This window comes from Tamandua tetradactyla, chromosome 20, assembly GCF_023851605.1.
Source record: "Tamandua tetradactyla isolate mTamTet1 chromosome 20, mTamTet1.pri, whole genome shotgun sequence".
Taxonomy (NCBI): Eukaryota; Metazoa; Chordata; class Mammalia; order Pilosa; family Myrmecophagidae; genus Tamandua; species Tamandua tetradactyla.
The window spans coordinates 17408762-17435472 of record NC_135346.1 but is presented as its reverse complement, the minus strand read 5'-3'; the positions used below and the strand labels follow the sequence as shown (position 1 = coordinate 17435472).

At 35.8% G+C, this 26711-nt stretch overlaps 1 protein-coding gene across 4 annotated transcripts in view; it reads right to left on the bottom strand.

Moving 5' to 3' along the window:
- The window catches only part of PKD2L2 (polycystin 2 like 2, transient receptor potential cation channel), a 55588-nt gene that overhangs the window by 27518 nt on the left and 1359 nt on the right, over positions 1 to 26711 (bottom strand). The window contains exons 3-8 of one of the 4 annotated variants that reach the window (XM_077138562.1): positions 25815 to 25948; positions 24069 to 24325; positions 20843 to 21064; positions 18770 to 18998; positions 16740 to 16910; positions 16293 to 16474 (exon numbers count right to left, since the gene is read on the bottom strand). In XM_077138562.1, the coding sequence (XP_076994677.1) occupies positions 16293 to 16474; positions 16740 to 16910; positions 18770 to 18998; positions 20843 to 21064; positions 24069 to 24325; positions 25815 to 25948 (1195 nt within the window). The remainder of the gene's footprint in view (positions 1 to 16292; positions 16475 to 16739; positions 16911 to 18769; positions 18999 to 20842; positions 21065 to 24068; positions 24326 to 25814; positions 25949 to 26711) is intronic. The other 3 variants (XM_077138563.1, XM_077138564.1, XM_077138565.1) reach the window with 3 other exon arrangements.

Genomic DNA, 26711 nt, shown 5'->3' with positions numbered 1-26711 from the left:
TCTGGATCTCCAAAGATCAGGGTCTTATCTTGGCTCCATCAGCTCTGTTGGCTCTGTACCCTCTCCAAAATGTTTCCCCTTTTAAAGAACTCCAGTAAATTAATCAAGACCCAACTTAAAATGGGTGGAGTACAGTTCCATCTAATTAAAAGGTCACCCCAAAATTGGGTAGATTATATCTCCATGGAAAAAAATCTAGCCAAAAGATCCCACCCAACAGTATTGAATCAGGATTAGAAGAATACAGTTTTTTTTTCTGGGGTTTATCACATTTTAAAACCAGCACATTCCACCCTCTGAACCCCCAGAAGATATGTTCTTCCACAATACAAAATACGTTTATTCCATCACAATATCACAAAAGCCTTAAACCATTTCAGTAACAATACAAATACCATACCAAGTCAGAAACAGTACAAAATCTCATCCAAGTTAGTTACAGCCATGGTCTGTTCTAAGGCAAAAAGTTCTTCTCTAGCCCTGGACCTGTAAAACTCAGAACAAATTATCTGCTTCCAATATACAAAGGAAGGACAGTCATAGGATACATATTCCCATTGTCATAGGGAGAAATCAAAAGGAAGACGGAGTCACCGGACCCAAACAATTTTAAAAACCTGCAGGGCAAACTCCATTAGATTTCAAAGTCTGAGAGTTATTCATCCTTAGGGCTTTAGAAAGTAGCATTCCCACCCTTTCCAAGGGCCTGTGAAGAGGCCCTACTCTGGAAATGCTGGGGTGAGTGTTGCAACACTGGGGATCATTGGGAGGACCACCTTTTTCTCAGCTCCACACTCTCCAAAGATCGGGGCAGCACCCAGGCTCTTTGCCATCTCTGGGGCATAGGCTCAAACTGCTCAGAACAATGGGATGATTGCCAGGCTCCCCCCCAATCCCTGGTGTATGTGCTCCACCTTCTCTGAGGCCTGGGGTGCTGAAACTCTTCCTAAACAACAAAGCAGAAAGCCCACCTCTACTTCCAGAGAAAATTCACCCTCTGCACATGTTTGGGTGGGTCCGCTGTCCTGGCCCGAGATTTCCTGGCTCCAGACTTTAGCTTCATGGTTCAGCCTCTAAAGTCATTTTTTTCTTCAATTTGTCCCTTTTTTTTCCCTTTTAGTGCAGACTGGCAGTGGTTCTGCTTATACAGATCCCACAACACTCTTGTCAGTTTTCTATGCAGTATGTACAGATCATTCTTTTGGTTATGGATATCGAGTTCTCCCAACCCCATTTAACGAAGAGACTTTTCTGTTGCAGTTGAATGGGCTTGTGAGCTTTTTCAAAAATCAGTTGACCTTAGATCTGAGGATCTATTTCTGAACTCTCAATTCAATTCCATTGATCAATATGTCTATGTCAGTACCACGCTGTTTTGACAACTGTGGCTTTATAATATGCTTTAAAGTCAGGAAATATGATACCTGCCACTTCATTCTTCAAGATGTTTTTTAGCTGTTTGAGGCCCCTTACCTTTCCAAATAATATTGATAATTAGCTTTCCCATGTCTGCAAAATAGTCTGTTGGAATTTTGATTGGGATTGCATTGAATCTCTAGAACAATTTGGGTATAATTGACATCTTAATGACATTTAGTCTTTCAATCCATGAACATAGAATGTCTTTCATTTATTAAGGTCTTCTTTGATTTCTTTCAGCAATATTTTGTAGTTTTCTGCATACAAGTCCTATACATCCTTGGTTAAATTTATTCCTAGATATTTGTTCCTTTTAGTTGCTATTGTAAATGTAATTTTTTTCTTGATTACCTCCTCTGGTAGCTCATTACTAGTATATAGAAACATCATTGATTTTTGCATGTTGCTCTTATATCCTGCCACCTTGATGAACTTATTTATTAGCTTAACTAGCTTTTTTGTCATTTTAAAAAGGATTTTCTAAATATAGGATCATCTGCATCTATGTCAGCTCTACTCTGAAGTTTCTATCAGCTCTTTCTGTAGGTTCTGTCATTTCTGGCTCTCTCCAAAATGTTTTCTCTTTTAAAGGATTCCAGTAAACTTAGGAAGACCCACCTGGGATGGGTGGAGTCACATCTCCATCTAATCAAAGGTCACACCCACAATTAGGTGTGTCACATCCTCATGGAGGTAATCTAATTAAGTTTCCAACCTATAGTACTGAATCAGTACTATATTCAGTACTGCTGAATTGGCTGCTCACACAAGATTGGGTCAGGATTAAAACATGGGTTTTCTGGGGGTACATAATAGATTCAAACCAGCTCAGTAGGTATATACCACATTATGCTTATCCACTCATTTGTTGATGGGCAGGCACTTGGATTATTTCCACCTTTTGGCAGTCATGAATAGTGGTGCTATATACATTGATGTGAAAACGTCTGTTTTGTTACTGTTTTCTGCTCTTCTGGGTATATACTGAATAGTGGTATTGCCAGGTCATAGGGCAACTCAATATTTAGTTTTCTAAGAAACTGCCAAATCATCTTCCATAGTGGGTGTATCATTATACATTCCCACCTGCAGTGCATAAATGTTCCAATTTCTGCACATCCTCTCAAACATTTGGTTTTTGAAAAAATGGCTGTTTAATAGCAGCCATTCTTATAGTGTGAGGTGATATCTCATTGTAGTCTTGATCTACATTTCGCTTATAGCTAATGCAAATGAGCATTTCTTCATGTGCTTCTTAGCCATCCGCATTTGCTCTTCAGAAAAATCTCTATGCCTAACTTCAGCCCATTTTATAATTGGGTTGCTGTTTTTTTTGTTGTTGTTGACGTGTATGATTTCTTTATGTGAACAGGATATGAAACCATTATCAGATGCATGAATTCCAAATATTTTCTCCCATTGAGTTGGCTCCCTCTTCACCTTTTTGACAAAGTCTTTTGAGGTACAGAAACATTTGATTTTGAGGAGTTCCCATTTATCTGTTTTTTTTCTTTTGTTGCTTGTGCTTTGTGTGTAAAGTTTAAGATGCTACCTCCTATTACCAGGTCTTGAAGATGTTTCCCTATATTTCCTTCTAAGAGTTTTATGGTACTGGCTCTTATATTTAAGTCTTCGATCCAATTTGAGTTCACTTTTGTATAGGGTGTAAGGTAAGGTTCCTCTTTCATCCACTTGGCTATTGACATCCCAGTTCAGTGGATTTGAGGGCCTTGTTAAAAACCAGTTGAACATAGATTTGGTGGTCTATTTCTGCACTCTTGATTTGATTCCATCCATCAGTCCTTCTATCTTTGGGCTAGTACTATGTTATTTTGACCACTGGGGATTTATACTAAGCTTTAAAATCAGAAAGTATGAATCCTCCCACTTCATTTTTTTTTTAAGGATATTTTTAGCTATTCAAGGTCTCTTTCCTTCCAAATGAATTTGTTAACTAGTTTTTCCAAGTCTTCAAAGTAGGTTGTTGGAATTTTGATTGGTATTATGCTGAATCTGTAGGTCAGTATGGGTGGAATTGACATCTTAAATACATTTAACCTTCCTATCCATGAGTACAGAATGTCTTTTGAACTACATAATCTTTTTTATTTCTTTTAGCAATATTATGTAGTTTTCTGTGTACAGACCCTTTACATCCCTAGGTAAGTTCGGTCCTAGGTACCTAATTCTTTTAGTTGCTATTTTAAATGGAATTTTTCCCTTAATTGTCTCCTTAGTTAGGTCATTGCTTGTGCATGGAAACATTACTGATTTTTGCATATTAATCATATATCCCACCACTTTGCTGAATTTGTTTATTAGCTTAAGAAAGTTTGCCATAGATATTTCAGGATTTTCCAAGTTAGTATAATGTCAACTATAAATAATGAAAGTTTTGTCTTCCTTTCTGACTATTACATTGATTGCTTTTCTTGTCTTAAACCATCCTTGCATTGTTGGTATAAACCCCACTTGGTCATGGTATATAATTATTTTTTTTTTTTTTTTTTTTACGTGGGCAGGCACCGGGAATCGAATGCAGGTCCTTGGGCATGGCAGGCAAGCACTCTTACCTGCTGAGCCACCGTGGCCTGCCCTATAATTCTTTTAATGTGTTGTTGGATTCGATTTGCTAGTATTTTGTTCAGATTTTTTTCATCTATATTTCTATATATACAAAAGATTGGCTGTAGTTTTCCTTTCTTTTTTTAAAAAATATTTTTATTGTAAACAATAAACATACAGACATTCTATACACGGTTACAATCAATGGCTCACAATATCACTAGATAGTTATGTATTCATCACCATGATCATTTTTTGAACATTTGCATTTCTCCAGCAAAAGAAAAAAACTCATACATGCTACACCCCCTACCCCTCCGTCTCAGTGACCACTGGTATTTCAATCTACTCAATTTATTTTAACTTTTGTTCCCCCTATTGTTTATTTTTTATCCGTATTTTTTACTTATCTGTCCATACCATAGACAAAAGGAGCATCAGACACAAGGTTTTCACAATCACACAGTCACACTGTAAAAGTTATATCACTATACAATCATCTTCAAGAAACATGGCTACTGGAACACAGCTCTACAGTTTCAGGTACCTCCCTCTAGCCACTCTAATACACCATAAACTAAAAAGAGGATATCCATATAAAGTGTAAGAGTAACCTCCAGGATAACCTCTCAACTCTGTTTGAAATCTCTCAGGCACTGACACTTCATTTTGTCTCATTTCTCTCTTCCCCTTTTTGGTTGAGAAGGATTTCTCAATCCCTTAATGCCAGGTACCAGCTCATCCCAGAATTTCTGTCCCACATTGCCAGGGAAGTTTACACACCCGAGAGTCATGTCCCATGTAAAGGGGGGAGGGCACTGAGTTCGCTTGTTGTACTGGCTGAGAGAGAGAGAGAGAGAGAGAGAGAGAGAGGCTACATCTGAGCAACAAAAAACGTTCTCTGGGAGTGATTCTTAGGCATAATTTTAAGTAGGCTTAGCCTATCCTTTGCAGGGATAAGTTTCATAGGGGCAAACCCCAAGATAGAGAGCTTGGCCTATTGATTTGGTTGTAGTTTTCCTTTCTTATAGCATCTTCACCCAGTTTTGGTATTAGAGTAATGTTAGCATCATAAAATGAGTTAGGTAGTACTCCTTTTTCCTCAATTTTTTGGAAGAGTTTGAGCAGGACTGGTGTTAGTTCTTTTTAGAATGTTTGGTAAAAATTTTTAACAAGGTTGAACTTAAATGTTTGGGAATAGATAGAGGTGAGGGTAGCTTGTTATCGGGATTAAAATAATAGTGTTGAATTGCAGGTGAATTTGGTTGAAATGGGTTGTTTAGAGTCATGTATATCACCAATTTACATTACAAATACCAATAAGTACCTACATGAATGAGTACAATAGTACAACACTTGTCAAAGAGTTAATAATGGAATGGTATATGGGGGAAAATTATCTATGGCAAGCTACAGGCTACAGTTAACAGGCTACCTTAATATTCTTTCATCAACAGTAACAGGTGTACTGCACCAATACTAGGACACAAAAATGGGGGGAGGAAAGGATATGGGGTGTTTTGGTTTTCTTTTTTTATGTCTACCTGATATTTTTCTTTCTGGAGCAATGAAAATGGTCTAAAGTTGAGTGTGATGATGATTGCACAACTAGGTGATTATACTGTAAGCACTGATTTGTACTTTGGATGGAATATATGGTATATGAATATATCTCAATAAAAACTAAAGATTAAAAAAAAAATCCTAGGAAAGAACTAAGAAGGTACTGGAACTACAATGATTATTCACTCAGGATAAGCTAATTAGACTTCTTAAATTATAGATCATTTGAAGTTTGAAGGGGCTTTTGGGGGTCAATTTATCTTCTACATTTTATATATAAGGAAATTAACATCTATAAAAGTTAAGCAGCTGGGGGGTGCAAGGGTAGTTCAGTGGTAGGAATCTTGCTTGCCATGTGGGAGACTTGGGTTTGATTCCTGGTCCATGCAGTTCCCAAAAAACAAACAAGTAAAGCAGAAACAAACAAACAAAAAATTCAACAAATGGTGCTGCAATAACAGGATACTCGCATGGAAAAATAATGCAGTGTGACCCCACCATACAGCATACAAAAAAAAGGAAAAAGAAAAAAAAGTTAAAAAAAAAAAAAAGTTAGGCAGCTGCCAATAGAACTCAAAATAGAATTATAGCCTCATGCTTCCTAGTCCATCCACTCTTCTTTCTGCTGATGATTTAGTAAAGATTATTTCAGAAAAAATAATTCTACATTTTCACCTAATTGACACTTCAAGTATTTATATGTGGATGGGCAAAAAGGAAAACTGAAGATATTTCCTTATGTCAGTTTCAAAAGATCAAGTAAAAGTATTATGGATGACTAAGTTTGAGGTATTCTTTTTTTTTATTAATTAACGGAAAAAAAGAAATTAACCCAACATTTAGAAATCATACCATTCTACATATGCAATCAGTAATTCTTAAGATCATCACATAGATGCATGATCATCATTTCTTAGTACATTTGCATCGGTTTAGAAGAACTAGCAACACAACCGAAAAAGATATAGAATGTTAATATAGAGAAAAAAATAAAAGTAATAATAGTAAAAACAAAACAAAACAAAACAAAAACCTATAGCTCGGATGTAGCTTCATTCAGTGTTTTAACATGATTACTTTACAATTAGGTATTATTGTGCTGTCCATTTTTGAGTTTTTGTATCTAGTCCTGTTGCACAGTCTGTATCCCATCAGCTCCAATTACCCATTATGATACCCTGTTTCTAACTCCTGCTGAACTCTGTTACCAATGACATATTCCAAGTTTATTCTCGAATGTCTGTTCACATCATTGGGACCATACAGCATTTGTCTTTTAGTTTTTGGCCAGACTCACTCAGCATAATGTTCTCTAGGTCCATCCATGTTATTACATGCTTCATAAGTTTATCCTGTCTTAAAGCTGCATAATATTCCATCGTATGTATATACCACATTTTGTTTAGCCACTCGTCTGTTGATGGACATTTTGGCTGTTTCCATCTCTTTGCAATTGTAAATAACGCTGCTATAAACATTGGTATGCAAATGTCCGTTTGAGTTTTTGCCCTTAATTCCTTTGAGTAGATTCCCTGCAATGGTATTGCTGGGTCGTATGGCAATTCTATATTCAGCTTTTTGAGGAACCGCCAAACTGCCTTCCACAGTGGTTGCAGCATTTGACATTCCCACCAACAGTGGATAAGTGTGCCTCTTTCTCCGCATCCTCTCCAGCACTTGTCATGTTCTGTTTTGTTGATAATGGCCATTCTGGTGGGTGTGAGATGATATCTCATTGTGGTTTTGATTTGCATTTCTCTAATGGCCAGGGACTTTGAGCATCTCTTCATGTGCCTTTTGGCCATTTGTATTTCCTCCTCTGAGAGGTGTCTATTCAAGTCTTTTTCCCATTTTGTAATTGGGTTGGCTGTCTTTTTGTTGTTCAGTTGAACAATCTCTTTATATATTCTGGATACTAGACCTTTATCTGATATGTCGTTTCCAAATATTGTCTCCCATTGTGTAGGCTGTCTTTCTACTTTCTTGATGAAGTTCTTTGATGCACAAAAGTGTTTAATTTTGAGGAGCTCCCATTTATTTATTTCCTTCTTCAGTGCTCTTGCTTTAGGTTTAAGGTCCATAAAACTGCCTCCAATTGTAAGATTCATAAGATATCTCCCAACATTTTCCTCTAACTGTTTTATGGTCTTAGACCTAATGTTTAGATCTTTGATCCAATTTGAGTTAACTTTTGTGTGGGGTGGGAGATATGGGTCTTCTTTCATTCTTTCGCATATGGATATCCAGTTCTCTAGGCACCATTTATTGAAGAGACTGTTCTGTCCCAGGTGAGTTGGCTTGACTGCCTTATCAAAGATCAAATGTCCATAGATGAGAGGGTCTATATCTGAGCACTCTATTCGATTCCATTGGTCGATACATCTATCTTTATGCCAATACCATGCTGTTTTGACCACTGTGGCTTCATAATATGCCTTAAAGTCCGGCATCGCGAGACCTCCAGCTTCGTTTTTTTTCCTCAAGATGTTTTTAGCAATTCAGGGCACCCTGCCCTTCCAGATAAATTTACTTATTGGTTTTTCTATTTCTGAAAAATAAGTTGTTGGGATTTTGATTGGTATTGCATTGAATCTGTAAATCAATTTAGGTAGGATTGACATCTTAACTATATTTAGTCTTCCAATCCATGAACATGGTATGCCCTTCCATCTATTTAGGTCTTCTGTGATTTCTTTTAGCAGTTTTTTGTAGTTTTCTTTATATAGGTTTTTTGTCTCTTTAGTTAAATTTATTCCTAGGTATTTTATTCTTTTAGTTGCAATTGTAAATGGGATTCGTTTCTTGATTTCCCCCTCCGCTTGTTCATTGCTAGTGTATAGAAATGCTACAGATTTTTGAATGTTGATCTTGTAACCTGCTACTTTGCTGTACTCATTTATTAGCTCTAGTAGTTTTGTTGTGGATTTTTCTGGGTTTTCGACGTATAGTATCATATCGTCTGCAAACAGTGATAGTTTTACTTCTTCCTTTCCAATTTTGATGCCTTGTATTTCTTTTTCTTGTCTAATTGCTCTGGCTAGAACCTCCAACACAATGTTGAATAATAGTGGTGATAGTGGACATCCTTGTCTTGTTCCTGATCTTAGGGGGAAAGTTTTCAATTTTTCCCCATTGAGGATGATATTAGCTGTGGGTTTTTCATATATTCCCTCTATCATTTTAAGGAAGTTCCCTTGTATTCCTATCTTTTTTTTTATTAATTAAAAAAATTAACAAAACATTTAGAAATCATTCCATTCTACATGTACAATCAGTAATTCTTAATATCATCACATAGTTGCATATTCATCATTTCTTAGTACATTTGCATCGATTTAGAAAAAGAAATAAAAAGACAACAGAATAAGAATTAAAACGATAATAGAGAGAAAAAAAAACCTATACCTCACATGCAGCTTCATTCAATGTTTTAACATAATTGCATTACAATTAGGTAGTATTGTGCTGTCCATTTCTGAGTTTTTATATCCAGTCCTGTTGCACAGTCTGTATCCCTTCAGCTCCAATTACCCCTTCTCTCTTTTTTTTTTAATTAATGGAAAAAAAGAAATTAACACAACATTTAGAAATCATACCATTCTACATATGCAATCAGTAATTCTTAAGATCATCACATAGATGCATGATCATCGTTTCTTAGTACATTTGCATCGGTTTAGAAGAACTAGCAACACAACCGAAAAAGATATAGAATGTTAATATAGAGAAAAAAATAAAAGTAATAATAGTAAAAACAAAACAAAACAAAACAAAATCCTATAGCTCAGATGCAGCTACATTCAGTGTTTTAACATGATTACTTTACAATTAGGTATTATTGTGCTGTCCATTTTTGAGTTTTTGTATCTACTCCTGTTGCACAGTCTGTATCCCTTCAGCTCCAATTGCCCATTATCTTACCCTGTTTCTACCTCCTGCTGGACTCTGTTACCAATGACATATTCCAAATTTATTCTCGAATGTCCGTTCACATCAGTGGGACCATACAATATTTGTCCTTTAGTTTTTGGCTAGACTCACTCAGCATAATGTTCTCTAGGTCCATCCATGTTATTACATGCTTCATAAGTTTATCCTGTCTTAAAGCTGCATAATATTCCATCGTATGTATATACCACAGTTTGTTTAGCCACTCTTCTGTTGATGGAGATTTTGGCTGTTTCCATCTCTTTGCAATTGTAAATAACGCTGCTATAAACATTGGTGTGCAAATGTCTGTTTGTGTCTTTGCCCTTAAGTCCTTTGAGTAGATTCCCAGGAATGGTATTGCTGGGTCGTATGGCAATTCTATATTCAGCTTTTTGAGGAACTGCCAAACAGCCTTCCACAGTGGTTGCACCATTTGACATTCCCACCAACAGTGGATAAGTGTGCCTCTTTCTCCGCATCCTCTCCAGCACTTGTCATTTTCTGTTTTGTTGATAATGGCCATTCTGGTGGGGTATTCCTATCTTTTGAAGTGTTTTCAACAGGAAAGGATGTTGAATCTTGTCAAATGCCTTCTCTGCATCAATTGAGATGATCATGTGATTTTTCTGCTTTGATGTGTTGATATGGTGTATTACATTAATTGATTTTCTTATGTTGAACCATCCTTGCATACCTGGGATGAATCCTACTTGGTCATGATGTATAATTCTTTTAATGTGTTGTTGGATACGATTTGCTAGAATTTTATTGAGGATTTTTGCATCTATATTCATTAGAGAGATTGGCCTGTAGTTTTCTTTTTTTGTAATATCTTTGCCTGGTTTTGGTATGAGGGTGATGTTGGCTTCATAGAATGAATTAGGTAGTTTTCCCTCCGCTTCGATTTTTTTTGAAGAGTTTGAGGAGAGTTGGTACTAATTCTTTCTGGAATGTTTGATAGAATTCACATGTGAAGCCGTCTGGTCCTGGACTTTTCTTTTTAGGAAGCTTTTGAATGACTAATTCAATTTCTTTACTTGTGATTGGTTTGTTGAGGTCATCTATGTCTTCTTGAGTCAAAGTTGGTTGTTCATGTCTTTCCAGGAACCCGTCCATTTCCTCTAAATTGTTGTATTTATTAGCGTAAAGTTGTTCATAGTATCCTGTTATTACCTCCTTTATTTCTGTGAGGTCAGTAGTTATGTCTCCTCTTCCATTTCTGATCTTATTTATTTGCATCCTTTCTCTTCTTCTTTTTGTCAATCTTGCTAAGGGCCCATCAATCTTATTGATTTTCTCATAGAACCAACTTCTGGCCATATTGATTTTCTCTATTGTTTTCATGTTTTCAATTTCATTTATTTCTGCTCTAATCTTTGTTATTTCTTTCATTTTGCTTGCTTTGGGATTAGTTTGCTGTTCTTTCTCCAGTTCTTCCAAGTGGATAGTTAATTCCTGCATTTTTGCCTTTTCTTCTTTTCTGATATAGGCATTTAGGGCAATAAATTTCCCTCTTAGCACTGCCTTTGCTGTGTCCCATAAGTTTTGATATGTTGTGTTTTCGTTTTCATTCGCCTCGAGGTATTTGCTAATTTCTCTAGCAATTTCTTCTTTGACCCACTCGTTGTTTAAGAGTGTGTTGTTGAGCCTCCACGTATTTGTGAATTTTCTGGCACTCTGCCTGTTATTGATTTCCAACTTCATTCCTTTATGATCCGAGAAAGTGTTGTGTATGATTTCAATCTTTTTAAATTTGTTAAGACTTGCTTTGTGACCCAGCATATGGTCTATCTTTGAGAATGATCCATGAGCACTTGAGAAAAAGGTGTATCCTGCTGTTGTGGGATGTAATGTCCTATAAATGTCTGTGAAGTCTAGCTCATTTATAGTAATATTCAGATTCTCTATTTCTTTATTGATCCTCTGTCTAGATGTTCTGTCCATTGATGAGAGTGGTGAATTGAAGTCTCAAACTATTATGGTATATGAGTCTATTTCCCTTTTCAGTGTTTGCAGTGTATTCCTCACGTATTTTGGGGCATTCTGGTTCGGTGCGTAAATATTTATGATTGTTATGTCTTCATGTTGAATTGTTCCTTTTATTAGTATATAGTGTCCTTCTTTGTCCCTTTTAACTGTTTTACATTTGAAATCTAATTTGTTGGATATTAGTATAGCCACTCCTGCTCTTTTCTGGTTGTTATTTGCATGAAATATCTTTTCCCAACCTCTCACTTTCAACCTATATTTATCTTTGGGTCTAAGATGTGTTTCCTGTAGACAGCATGTAGAAGGATCCTGTTTTTTAATCCATTCTGCCAATCTATGTCTTTTGATTGGGGAATTCAGTCCATTAACTTTTAGTGTTATTACTGTTTGGATAATATTTTCCTCTACCATTTTGCCTTTTGTATTATATATATCATATCTGATTTTCCTTCTTTCTACACTCTTCTCCATACCTCTCTCTTCTGTCTTTTTGTATCTGACTCTAGTGCTCCCTTTAGTATTTCTTGCAGAGTTGGTCTCTTGGTCACAAATTCTCTCAGTGACTTTTTGTCTGAGAACGTTTTAATTTCTCCCTCATTTTTGAAGGATAATTTTGCTGGATATAGGAGTCTTGGTTGGCAGTTTTTCTCTTTTAGTAATTTAAATATATCATCCCACTGTCTTCTAGCTTCCATGGTTTCTGCTGAGAAATCTACACATAGTCTTATTGGGTTTCCCTTGTATGTGATGGATTGTTTTTCTCTTCCTGCTTTCAAGATCCTCTCTTTCTCTTTGACCTCTGACATTCTAACTAGTAAGTGTCTTGGAGAACGCCTATTTGGGTCTAATCTCTTTGGGGTGCGCTGCACTTCTTGGATCTGTAATTTTAGGTCTTTCATAAGAGTTGGGAAATTTTCGGTGGTAATTTCTTCCATTAGTTTTTCTCCTCCTTTTCCCTTCTCTTCTCCTTCTGGGACACCCACAACACGTATATTTGTGCGGTTCATATTGTCCTTGAGTTCCCTGATACCCTGTTCAAATTTTTCCATTCTTTTCCTGATAGTTTCTGTTTCTTTTTGGAATTCAGATGTTCCATCCTCCAAATCGCTAATTCTATCTTCTGTCTTTTTAAATCTATCATTGTAGGTATCCATTGTTTTTTCCATCTTTTCTACTTTATCCTTCACTTCCATAAGTTCTGTGATTTGTTTTTTCAGTTTTTCTATTTCTTCTTTATGTTCAGCCCATGTCTTCTTCATGTCCTCCCTCAATTTATCGATTTCATTTTTGAAGAAGTTTTCCATTTCTGTTCGTATATTCAGCATTAGTTGTCTCAGCTCTTGTATCTCATTTGAACTATTGGTTTGTTCCTTTGACTGGGCCATATTCTCAATCTTCTGAGCATGGACTGTTATCTTCTGCTGCTGGCGTCTGGGCATTTAGTCAAATTTCCCTGGGTTTCGGACCCAACAAGGTTGTAAGATTTTTCTGTGAAATCTCTGGGTTCTGTTTTTCTTATCCTGCCCAGTAGGTGGCGCTCGTGGCACACGTTTGTCTCACGTGTTTGGAAGGGATCGCCCCGTCATCGATCTCCGCGGCCTGGGGATTTCCGATCCAATTCTCTCAGTTGGTTCGGGGGGCCGCGCGTGGTGGGTGCGTCAGCCACCGCGGCTTGAGGGGACCCTGTGGCTCCTTTATTAATTCCCCTATTGGTGTTTGGTTGGACCCAGTTCCTGCCACTGTCGCCGGCCGCAGCGGGCCCGGGGAATTCTCCACTGGACCAGGAAGTCGCCCACGGGGGAGGGGCGTTGGTCACCAGCCGCCGCGGTCTGGGGAATTCACCACCGAACAAGGAAGCCGCCCGCGGGGGAGGGCCACCACAGCTTGGGTAGCCCTCTGATCCGAGACTCGTAGCCGGTCAAGGAAGCCGCCCACAAAAGAGGGGCGCCAACCTCCGCGGCTTGGGAAATTTGCCTCTCCGAGACTCTCAGCCGGCCCGGGAAGGAGGGAGGGAGGAGCTCCGGCCGCCACAGCTGCCGCTGCTTGGGAAATTGCGCGCCGCTCGGGGATCTCACCGCAGCCGAGTCTCGCAGTCAGACTAGCCAGTCCAGACTGGGGTACGCCGTGTGTCCATTCCCTGCGTCGCCCCGGGAGCTGTTCTGCACTGTTTCTGTTCACCTAGAAGTTGCTCTGGAGGAGGATCTAAGACGCACGTACCTTACTAAGCCGCCATCTTGACCCCTCTCGTTTGAGGTATTTTTTGTTTGTTTGTTTGTTTGTTTTTTATCGCTCAGATGCAGCTTCATCCAGTGTTTTAACATGATTACTTTACAATTAGGTATTATTGTGCTGTCCATTTTTGAGTTTTTGTATCTAGTCCTGTTGCACAGTCTGTATCCCTTCCGCTCCAATTACCCATTATCTTACCCTGTTTCTAACTCCTGCTGGACTCTGTTACCAATGACATATTTCAAGTTTATTCTCGAATGTCTGTTCACATCAGTGGGACCATACAGTATTTGTCCTTTAGTTTCTGGCTGGACTCACTCAGCATAATATTCTCTAGGTCCATCCATGTTATTACATGCTTCATAAGTTTATCTTGTCTTAAAGCTGCATAATATTCCATCGTATGTATATACCACATTTTGTTTAGCCACTCGTCTGTTGATGGACATTTTGGCTGTTCCTATCTCTTTGCAATTGTAAATAATGCTGCTATAAACATTGGTGTGCAAATGTCCGTTTGTGTCTTTGCCCTTAAGTCCTTTGAGTAGATTCCCAGCAATGGTATTGCTGGGTCGTATGGCAATTCTATATTCAGTTTTTTGCGGAACCGCCAAACTGCCTTCCACAGTGGTTGCAGCATTTGACATTCCCACCAACAGTGGATAAGTGTGCCTCTTTCTCCGCATCCTCTCCAGCACTTGTCATGTTCTGTTTTGTTGATAATGGCCATTCTGGTGGGTGTGAGATGATATCTCATTGTGGTTTTGATTTGCATTTCTCTAATGGCCAGGGACTTTGAGCATCTCTTCATGTGTCTTTTGGCCATTTGTATTTCCTCCTCTGAGAGGTGTCTATTCAAGTCTTTTTCCCATTTTGTAATTGGGTTGGCTGTCTTTTTGTTGTTCAGTTGAACAATCTCTTTATATATTCTGGATACTAGACCTTTATCTGATATGTCGTTTCCAAATATTGTCTCCCATTGTGTAGGCTGTCTTTCTACTTTCTTGATGAAGTTCTTTGATGCACAAAAGTGTTTAATTTTGAGGAGCTCCCATTTATTTATTTCCTTCTTCAGTGCTCTTGCTTTAGGTTTAAGGTCCATAAAACTGCCTCCAATTGTAAGATTCATAAGATATCTCCCAACATTTTCCTCTAACTGTTTTATGGTCTTAGACCTAATGTTTAGATCTTTGATCCAATTTGAGTTAACTTTTGTGTGGGGTGGGAGATATGGGTCTTCTTTCATTCTTTCGCATATGGATATCCAGTTCTCTAGGCACCATTTATTGAAGAGACTGTTCTGTCCCAGGTGAGTTGGCTTGACTGCCTTATCAAAGATCAAATGTCCATAGATGAGAGGGTCTATATCTGAGCACTCTATTCGATTCCATTGGTCGATATATCTATCTTTATGCCAATACCATGCTGTTTTGACCACTGTGGCTTCATAATATGCCTTAAAGTCCGGCATCGCGAGACCTCCAGCTTCGTTTTTTTTCCTCAAGATGTTTTTAGCAATTCGGGGCAACCTGCCCTTCCAGATAAATTTACTTATTGGTTTTTCTAATTCTGAAAAATAAGTTGTTGGGATTTTGATTGGTATTGCATTGAATCTGTAGGTCAGTTTAGGTAGGATTGACATCTTAATTATATTTGGTCTTCCAATCCATGAACATGGTATGCCCTTCCATCTATTTAGGTCTTCTGTGATTTCTTTTAGCAGTTTTTTGTAGTTTTCTTTATATAGGTTTTTTGTCTCTTTGGTTAAATTTATTCCTAGGTATTTTGTTCTTTCAGTTGCGATTGTAAATGGGATTCGTTTCTTGTCGTTTGAGGTATTCTTAACTAAAACATAACAGTTTATTACCGGACTTCTCAGAGCCATATGTTAATATGCATGCAAATTTAGCCAAGAAAGTGATGCAGTTTCCCAAATTTATTTAAATATAAAGCATTTTCCCCCCAGACAATCCTGGCCTAGAATTCCATAGAACATATTTTGAGGATTGATGTTTTAGACTGTCATAATTTTCTTATACAGATAGAACATGCTTTCCCTACCCAAAAAGGAGAATAAATTTATGAAAATATTTCATTGTTAAAAAAAAAGCTTGAAGATTTTATGGATTTTACCCAATTATATTTGTTTGTTGCCTACTAGTGATTGCTTTATGCATATAAAGCTGTTTTTAAAATACTTCTTTGCAATATCAACAAAGGACAATCTGGTCCATATCAGTTAAAAGGATTCTAAAAATGGAGGCCTCCAAAGAAAAGTCTTAAGATTTATTTTCCCCAGATAATAAATATTGTAGAAACACAGAGGCCAATTTCTGTTATCTTAGGTAAACTTCTCACTTTCAATGAAAAATGAAAAATTATTTTGTCTAACTCAAACTAGTAATACAAAAGTGAAAACCATCCATTTGAATCTTGTAATGTCAAGCCCTTCTTTATAAGTGTGACATATTTAGCCATCAATGAAAATATGAAACCAAATTTAGATTTATTAAAGTTTATGTTACTATTTATGATAGGCTTTTCCATAATTTTTGTTAAAAACTAATAAATATAATTACATTTATACTAGAGCTTACACGGAATTTTGAAAAGTGGAGAAGTCGTCAACCTGAGATCCAAAAACAAGAAATCCTAACTGGGCATAAGCAAAGAATATTATAAAAAACATGATGGCAAATCCCACTATGTCTTTGATACAACGGGACAAGGTTGATGACAGCTGAGACATTGTCTTATTAAAACTTATGAATTTGAATATCTGAAAAAGAACAAAGTTAATTGAAATGGAAAACAATATCAAAAATTATAATTAGAGTAAGTTAAATTAATTTGAAGAAGTCTTCAAATTAAAGATGGTGTTTAGTGATAGCTAGCAGATGTTGAAGATTTGCTAACTGTCACTACAAGGCCAAATTATTTTATAGCTGAGGAAACATTTTGGTTTTTTTATTTGCAACTCTGTATTTTAATTCCCCTTATGCCACTACACTGTTGTATTATGTAGTACAATAAAATATAAATACCTTTATCCATGCAAAGAAGATGGTAACAGCAATTATATTGTTGTAATACATATGCCAGTATGCAAGCAAATAGAAGTCTGAATATGTTTCAGTACTTTTCAACAGCTGTCCAAGTGAGAAAAAAATTTGTATATTACAGTATATGTTGAAGGAAATGGCCACAAAACACAACTAAATGGGAAAATAAGAAGAGTTAAATTAGAGACTATTTCTATCTCTAAATCTTTATAGCCTATGTAGAAACACATGAAAAAACCCATCAAAAGTTTAACAAAAAGGAAAGGAGAGGTAGGACATAGGCTTTTATATAAAAGGAAGTAAAGTTCAACTTATAGAAGTTTATGGCAGCATAATTATCATAAAAGTAGAAAAATAGTGATTGCCTGGCCATCATACTCTAGCTGTCTGTTTCTTTGAGTCAAAAGTACAAATATATTATATGATTATACAACTCAGACTAGACAGTAAGGGTTTCTGCTCCATGTAACCACATGATACCTAAAATTTTAATATTTTCCATCATATAACACAATAGGAAAATAAATTTACAGTTAAAAAACAAACCCTTTCAGAACCCTTAGATAATACTTTCAGAAGATTTCAGAATCAAGTTGTTGTGTATTAAAATTATATTAATGATGTTGAATCCCGAAAACTTGTAAACAGGTTGGCCTCAGAATGTAAATAAATCGAGAAAAACACCTTTTTGTAAAAAGCGATAACTAGACATTTGTGTGAAGAAACGATATGGATTGGGTTAGTGCCGGTCATTGCACTTCTGACCAGAGTCAGGCTGAGGCCAAATGACCTTGAGTCTGACTCACAGTCGCAAAGCCCATGCTGCAACATTGCTGCCTTCTTTAATACCCTGCAGTCAGACCCATGCCTTCCACCTCCAAGGGCTTTAGCTCCTCTACTGATGCCATATCACATCTGCCTTTAGAGTTCCCTCCTTAGAAAGTATCGCCCTGCAGTCCAGTGGTTCTTAGGCTGATGGATTTTAAAAACTTTGATATCCTCTACCTTTAAAATGTATTGTGTTCCCGGACCTGGTTATTGTGCATTAGTTATATTGGAAGCTGCAATTCAGCAAGCAAATAAATTGTATTGAACATTCAAACTGCAGATGTGTGGAACCTGCTTTCAAATGCTGTTTATGTGTGATTTCCATCTGCTTTCAGTTTGTTACAATAACACACAACATAAATATCTTAGGTATCAGAGCTTCATAAAGGTCATGAAATATTTCCTTTAACTTCCTTTGCCTGAAATACCTAGATAGTTAAACACGTTTATGCCCTAAATTATGACATTGTTGGGGATACCAGAGGGTAGGGGCACCCTTCGAGAAACTTCCAAATCTGATTTAGGGAAACCAGGTTTAAATATTGGTTTGGCTATAACTAAAGGCCACCAAAGGTGAAAGATTGCATGAACCAGAAATGTTGTTTGTTGACTGTTCCTTTAACCAAGCTCTCACCATATGTCCTGCCCTGCCTGTGTCTCTGTGTTTTTTCAGCATGCCCCAGTGGCCACTATTGACAATCTTTGGAGCTTCTTTCGGGGACTATTCCCCCAATCCTGGTGTCCCCTGTCCCCGCAAGATACTCTCTGGCTGCTCAAACTCTTACCTGCCCTCAGTATTCTGCCTAAGCTTGCCTTTTGCCTATTCTTTCAAATTTCAATGTCAAGTGAAAAGCAGATTTAAGCAACACAGAAGAGTGCATTTTAAAGGAATTTCCTAAAAAGATCCATGAGTGGGGATGAGATCTGCTATGAACATTAAACCCTTTATACCCAGAGAATCACCTATTCCTCTGAGGTTATGCTGGTCCTCCCAAGTTGCCAATCAGAAAAGTTAGACTTCTCCCTTTTGAAGGCACACCATACAATGAAAGTTTATTTTATGATTCCTACTTGTAGCTTTTAAAATAAGTCCTGGATGAATAGAAAATTACTGCTTTTCCACCTCCTTCATTAGTAGGATCAGATGTGATCCCCTTCAGCCATACACATGGATATACACTTACCACCAAAAGTAGTAATTCTAACCAGTTCCAAATACTTTTGAAATAGGCAAACTTAAATTCTTTCATCTTCTTGGCTTCTTGTGTTATGAAGACAAAAAGAAAAATACAAAATATGATTTCACAAGAAGCAATAAAATAATCATAGTAGCTAACATATCTGAGGAGCTTCACAGAGTAAAACTGCCATGAAGTAAGTATTCCTCCAGTTGCAGGAAATTCTGCCACCAATCTGCAAAATTAAGTTTGTAAAAGTAACTGTGTATTTCAAGCTTTATATTTTTTTACTTAACTCACTGTGAATGAAATTTCTAATCAGAAGTGGCATGACCTTCAAATGATAATCAGTTACTTTCTATAAAATGTTTTCTCAGGTCATGTTCAACTTTACAATTTTGTAATGGATTTCCTTATTTCTTAAAGGCTTCACTTTACTTTTTTGTATCCTTGAATATTCACAGAAGTCAAAGACCAATGTAAATGAGAAAGATATGATTTTAACTAAACATTCTACTCTAAGTTTAGATTGCTTGTTCATAATGGGGGATACCAATTTATCTCCATAGAAAAATGAGATGATGTTCAAGAAAATGTTATTATTGTTATTGGTCAGGACTCCCCCTACAATAAATAATTCTTGATTATTTTAGAGGTGGGAAATAAACCTTTGTAGCTTATCAGAGACATTTCTTCTAAATGTCAAGGTCACATTCTATTAAACAAAATGTGTTTTGTTTATTTTAGCCACTGGATGTTGGATACAAAGATCTATATGCAAATAAAGGTATAAAAATTAATTCCAACCCTAAATATAAAAATATTTTAGGGTTATTCTCTCTACAAACTCAAATAATAAAGAATTGTTGGTAATTTAAAGAGCCAGCATTTAGATCACAATGTAATTACTCCTGTCTGAAGATTTTGGCAAAATTTTTTTGGTACTGGAATATTCTCACCAGATAACAGTTTCAAAATCTGACATTTATAAAGAAGGTAACATAGGATAACTGTAAAACAGAGAAACAAGATTTCTGGACCTAATCTGGTATTATGAGAAGTTCTTTATATGACTTTAAACATGTTATCCCAATGCCTCCTCTCTTATTTAGTATACAGAAATGACTTGCGCTTTTCACTTTATCCCAATCAGGACTAATGTAAAGGTCTCGTATCAATTAGCTTTTGCTAGATAACAAACCACATCCAAATGTAGTGGCTTACAATAAATATTTCTATGTCTGCACAGTTCAGCTGATCCAAGTGGGTTCAACTGACCTCAGGTAGTCTTACTAAGGTATCTGCCATATGTTAGAACCACTCATTTTGAGTTTTAGTTGTCTCTGCTCTACATGTCTCTCATCCTCCACCTGAGTCCAACAAGCAAGCCTTGAGAAGGTATGTTCTTCTCATGGCAATGAGAGAGCTGGAAGAGAGTAAATTCTAATGTACAAACTCATTTCAAAATTTTGCGTGCATCACCTCTGCTACACATTGGCCAAAACAAATCGCATGGATGAGCCAAGAGTTAAGGGTTGAGCAGTGTATCCTCCCTGTGGTGTGAGAGCTCTTCAAAGTTACCTGACAAAGATGCAAAGAATTGGGACCATTTTTGCAAAATACTACAGGCTCTAATAATTTCTAAGATGCTGGCTATTATTCCATATTGTTTGAAATTTAAATTGTTTGATCCTGAGACAAAAGTGAATAATTTAATAAAGAAAACTATTCTGAAAGGACACCAAGAGATTTTAATGATCCGATTTTCAGAAACAAATCATCGAGACTAAATGTTAGACCTGTGCAACTCCAGAATGACAAGAAATAAAGGACTATATATCTTAAGCACAAAATTAACATTGTATGTTCACATTGCTGAAAACATGCAGGAATAATAATGAAACAATTAATATGATGTTCCTTCAATTCTTTTGCTCATTATTGGCAGAACTACATTTTATTTATTTGAAAGCTTATGATTTAACCTTGGCACAAGCATGCACAAACTAGAAACCCTAATGCAGGCTCTGTATGCTTTTTAAATTCAATATACTAGTAAGGAGGTTTTGAATCACTCACCTGATGATGCAAAACAGATTCACATTTGCATTGTACAATGAAAAATCAATAAAAATAACTCTGGTCCCTCTTGTAATCCAGCTGTTCAGTCGAAGGTTAATGAACTTATTTTTGGTTTCAGATTTTAATTTTGATAAAGTAAAAATATATCCCCCATTTCGGTAAACACCAACAAATCCCCAGTGCCAAGGGGAATTGGAAAGAGAAGCAGAGTACTTCCACCTATAGACATAAAAGGAATAATGATGAGAAAGGCTGACTGAGAAGTATGCTAAGAATTTAAAACGTACCTTTTAATCAAAGTAGCAGTTAAAAAAAGTAGTTCATAGGTATTAATTTGGCTTTTTTCATAGATATTAATTTGGGAGCAAGAGAATGAACTACAGAGTAAATTATTAAATGGATTAAGATTTTAAATGTTTCATTTTTTAGAGGCAAGTATTAAACGAGGTGCTATGAGAAAATTAAAAAAAAATTCTTTATCCATCTGTTGTCTCAGGGAACTTTAAATCTAGAAAACAGAAATTGTTTTTTTTTTTCTTTAACATGCTATCTTTTTTATCTTATGAAATATCTAGTTATTGAGTAGGACAAGAATATCAAAGGTTTTGATTTAGGTATATCCGTCTCAGTGTAGGAAAAATGATACTTCATACTGTCTTTTAAAGGTCATAAACCATTTTTAATACCTAATTAAGTGCTTTGCTGCAATGTCTACATTGTGATATAACTATCTTTTCATTTTAATGAAGTACATCAAGTAAAATGCCTATGACTACTGTTTCCATTCCTTCTACTTTTAATTAAGGGATCTCACAAAAGGAAATCATTGATTCATTTTAGTTCCTGTTTTTAAAGACATTCCCCTCAATCCAAAACAGATTTGAAAGATGATCCAAAGACAGATTGTTTAAAGTCATTTTTCTGTTAAAAAGACAAAGCTTGTTTTTAGCAGGATACAACAACAACGTCAGCACTAAGAAAAAATGCTTATATTTTAACGGAAGTACCATAGCTATATTGTTCGTTGGTTTTCCACACGATGTTAAACTAAAACAGGAAAATTTGTTGTACCAACCATTTCCTAGCTTCTATTTTCATAATGTTTTTAATTAATGAATTTTACATTTTCTATAGAGAACAAACATACATTGATTCTTAGTTTGGTTTTTGGGGAATGATAGCTATGATTCACAATTCCAGCTAAATATAGAGATGGTAAAATAAACCAAACCTATAGTTTGTTAATTTTGGTAGTTAAAGTATCTGCAGTAGTTATGAGAATTTGGAATATTATGATATCTAACAAATTATCCTTGAGATTCCAAATTAAAATATGTAATGGAATACTTGATTTATCTTGTAATTTTAGATTGAATAGTATTGTAATTTTAGGTTGAATTATGATATATTTAAAAGAATATGTCACCATAGTTATGAATATATTAGACTTATTAGAATTATAAAAGCACTTTGGAAGGTTTTGCTTGATAACTGAAATCTCTAAAATTAAAATTGGATACATTAACTTTTAATACATTAATGAAAGTTGGATACATTAAAAATGTTTCAGGGAATTAACTGTTTTGAAATACTTCTAAAGAGTTTTCAAAGATCTCCTGTGAGCTGACTATTAAAATTTTGTAGCAATAGATTGAAATTAAATGGTTAAGGAAAAAACAGATTAAATAAGTCAGCTAATAATTTAAAAATGAAATCAACTGTAAATGGTTGCCCTCAAGAACACCCAGAAGTCATATAAACTAAAAAGAAGTCAACAAAACCCAAAAAGCAATTATTAATCCTGGAGATGCAGGGGAGATTGATCAAGAAAGGAAACATAATCATGGTACACATATATAATATAAAATTGACTATGATTTAACAAAAATTATGGTACAACCATACGGAAGGCTTAAAATGAACAGGAAGAGTACATGATGGGGGGTGGCTTAAGAGAGCAATATACTCACCTTCCATGACAGAAAGACAATAGATATATAAAACTGCAAAATTAAGAAATAGCAGTATAAACATATTATTTAGAATTAGGAAGTATATACCAAAAGAAATAATAAAAAGGGTTAAAAGCAGCTGCTTCTGGAGAGTGGGCTTGTGAGTAGGAAGGGGTGGACATTTATAAATATTTGTTTCATGTTGATAAAAACTAAATGAAAACATTTCTCTTCCCTGTATGATTTTCATCAGACCCTAAAAACGCAACGTATAAAGAGCACTGATAAGCAACTCTGGTGTCAAGGGGAGGTGTGCCAGTGGCTTTGGGCTTTTCAATATGGATTTATACCGACTTTCATCTCAGCCACTTTGGAGAACAATGGCCACAGCCCTTGTTTGGCACACACAATCATTTGACACAGGTCTGTAGAGCACAAATGCCCCTTTTTAGTATTGGCAGCAATGAAAGATATCAGCAAAGTAAGTCAGAGTGAGAAAGGGGGAAATTGGCAGAGCACACCTAAGGCATTTCCAAGGAATCCCAAGAAGCAGCTGGGATGTGTTTGAAGGACTTTTGGCCAGAGCCAGAAAAGCTAATTATTTGACTACTGTAGAAGCAAAAAATTTGATACTGTAGAGCCAGAAAAGCCAATTATTTGACTACTGTAGAAGCTTTGCCCTGCACCAAATATGACTAAGCACTTCATATACCACAGTCAGAAAAAAAATGTTTTCCATCCTGAGATTAAAAAAAAAAAAAAGAAACAAAATAATAACAGAATCACTCTTACGGGTTCTGGTTCCCCAAAGAACAAACCACTTTGGATATTTCCATAAATATGGACTCTCTAGCAAACACAATTTTATCCCTGAATTTTGCTATGTTGGTGTATGAAAATATGGCATGATTTCTGGGAATATAATAATTATGAGAAAGTTTGTTTTTCCATCACAAACAGACTAATGTCAGGTTGGTAATCTTGAAAACAGCATTTTTCCCTTCAAAAGTGCTTGTGTTTGGTGGGTTAGTCCTTCTGAAGTCTTGACTTTCTTGCACTCTTGCATTCTTTGCAAGTAAAGTTTTTCTTTCCTTTTCTAAAGCCTTCTGTCTCATTTGATACAGAAAGTCTTCCTTTGATCCTATCACTGAAACAGACTTACCAGCCATACCTGCTGATATTACTTGGAAGATACACACAGTTTCACAATTTTATTAGGATATAATGTTAAGCTGCTAGAAAAAGTTATTGTATAATTTTATGTTACTTACTCAGTATCATGTTTAAGGCCAAAATCAGATAGGTCTTCATTTTCAGGAGTATATTTATTATAACATTCATTCATTAAAGATTGGAAAGATGAATAGACCTTGCATGTACTGTTGCGGACTTTGAGTTGACGGACTCTGGGGACTCCTAAAAGTATGTTCTCATAGTAGATGCGACTGGTGTTCTTTAAATTATACAGCTTCTTGTTATTGTACCATGAGTCCCAGTATAGACCTTCCAAAAGGGGTCCTTCCATAAACTTAATACAGAAAGATAAATGTTATAGGAAAATATTTACATGTCAACTGTGTAACAGAATCTACACTCATTACACTATCCAAAGACTAAAAATCAGATTTTGAAGATGGGTATGAAAATTAACTTGCTGATCAAATTATTGCTAATATTAATGGTAATGATAACGATGATGGCTAACATGTTGGAGCACTTATTGTGTAGTACTAGGCATTGCTCTAAGCACTTTGCAAGTATTAACTCATTTAATTCTATAGCCTTTCTTCTCCCCTTCTTATGAAGTATGTATTGAAAATTGTCCCCCCAATACAAGAACACTGAAGCTGGTCATAGCCACACATCAGGACTTTACCCCTAAAGTTGTCTGTTCTACCCACTCTGGGCGTGGTGACTGCTACTCCCAGCATTGCTCCTATCTGCTTATTCTAAGAATTCCAAGCCTGGAATTCATTTTCTCTTTCCTTTGTCTTCTTTGTTAGTGGCCATCTATGTATATGACTGAAGATAGCATAACACAAAAGAGGGAAGGTGGGCTCTCCCTAATCTGAAGGAAAATCTGTCATTCTATTTCACTTGACTTAAAGCAATGAATGAAATATCATATAGTCCTGAATTCACATTTCTCCTTTCATTCACAGGAATAAACCTTGTCTCCTTGATAAATTTCAAATTCTTAGCTTGGCATTCATGATTTGACATCTGTTCAATTTATGATTTGGCCCTTTTCACCTCATCTTCTATGTGCCCACAATGCCAAACATATTCCACATAGAGTATTATTTATAGTACAGTACTCCTTCTTAAAATGCCCTTCCCTTCCTCATCCTTTAAAACTCAACTGAATTATCACCTCTGGAAAGACTTCCCTAACTGCCTGTTCCCTTTGTGCCCCAATGTTTGGGACATGGGATGTATGAATCTGTTTCTTTCCTTATAATCTGGGAATTTGCTGTAAGTGTGATGAAAAAAAAAAGTCTGTTCCAATGCTGAAGGAACGATTCTTTTATGTGGTTAAAAACACTATAAAGTTATATTCTGTATATGTACTCTTTATTATACCGTACAGTACTATATCACAAAACCACACACACATTTACAGGATTGTATACCAAAACCATATATAATCTACATTATGGGCAATTTAAGGAAGGGTTAAGAGTAATATTTACTATACATAATTGCAGACTCATTTTAGTTCCAAATCGCCATTAAATCCTAACCCCCATGTAAGAAGTGAGTATCCTATTTTGCAAGTGAAATGAGAATGTTTAAAAAGATAAGTATCAGTTTTTTTCTAAGCTACAAAAACTCTAGCACACTGAGAACATAGGTTCTAAATAAACACTTTCTAGTTAGTTGATTCTAATGATTTAAAGAAAATATATTCATATTTGCTCATTCCTTCAACAGATACTTACTGAGTGACTACTATGTGCCAAGGGTTTGCTTATGGAATACAAAAAGCTACTTCATCTAATCACATGATACCTTACCTTCCAAAAATCAGATATGCTGCGAACAGACTTAAAGTTGGTTCTTTCGTCCCCAGGCACAGAAGTGTCCAAAAATAGAGATGACATAACCTTGTTTAAGTAATACATATGTGGGTTTACCATCCCAAAAGTCACTAAGGAGAAGAATTTTTTTGTTTAAACCATTTTTGTTTAAAAACTCAATTTATCAGGATTAAAATGTATTACAATTTGTTCCCAATTTTATATTGTAAAAAATTGTTTTACTTTATTGTTTTGTCTAATTATAAAACATATTTTTAAAAGTCTAAAAATAGAGATACACAAAGTAGAAGTTTCCTATAATCCTACTATTTTTCCAGGTTTTTTTTATGCGTACACAAAATTATAATGAACATCATTTTTTATTTTTACAAGAAAGAGGTCCCATCATTATTCAACTTGGCTTTTTTTCCACATTGAGAGTAAGCAATGGAGTATGGTGAATGATTAAGGATATGTATTTTGAAATTCACAGATATGAGGCTGAGTCCCTTACTACCTCATTATTTTGCGGTCAGAAGTATATGAGATAATTTATTTAGCACACTTAAAACCGTGTTTGGTACCTGGCAAGAGTTGTCTTTTCTATCAAGACCTACTTATTCACTTTTACATTACCAGGTAATTAGTTAACTGGTATACAATTGGCAGTGTGTTGTACATACCAACATGAGATAGGTCCTGCTAATGAGTGAGCTTACATCTACTAGGTTGGGCTCTTTAAAAACAAAATGCTCTTTAATACTGCCATCACATATTAAGTCAATTGTTACTGACCCCAATAGGAGGAATTCAAGTTGATATTTTCCCAGTTTTACAGATTTGCACTGACCCATACCTTCTGTTACTCAGAGCAAATATAATTTACTATTAACT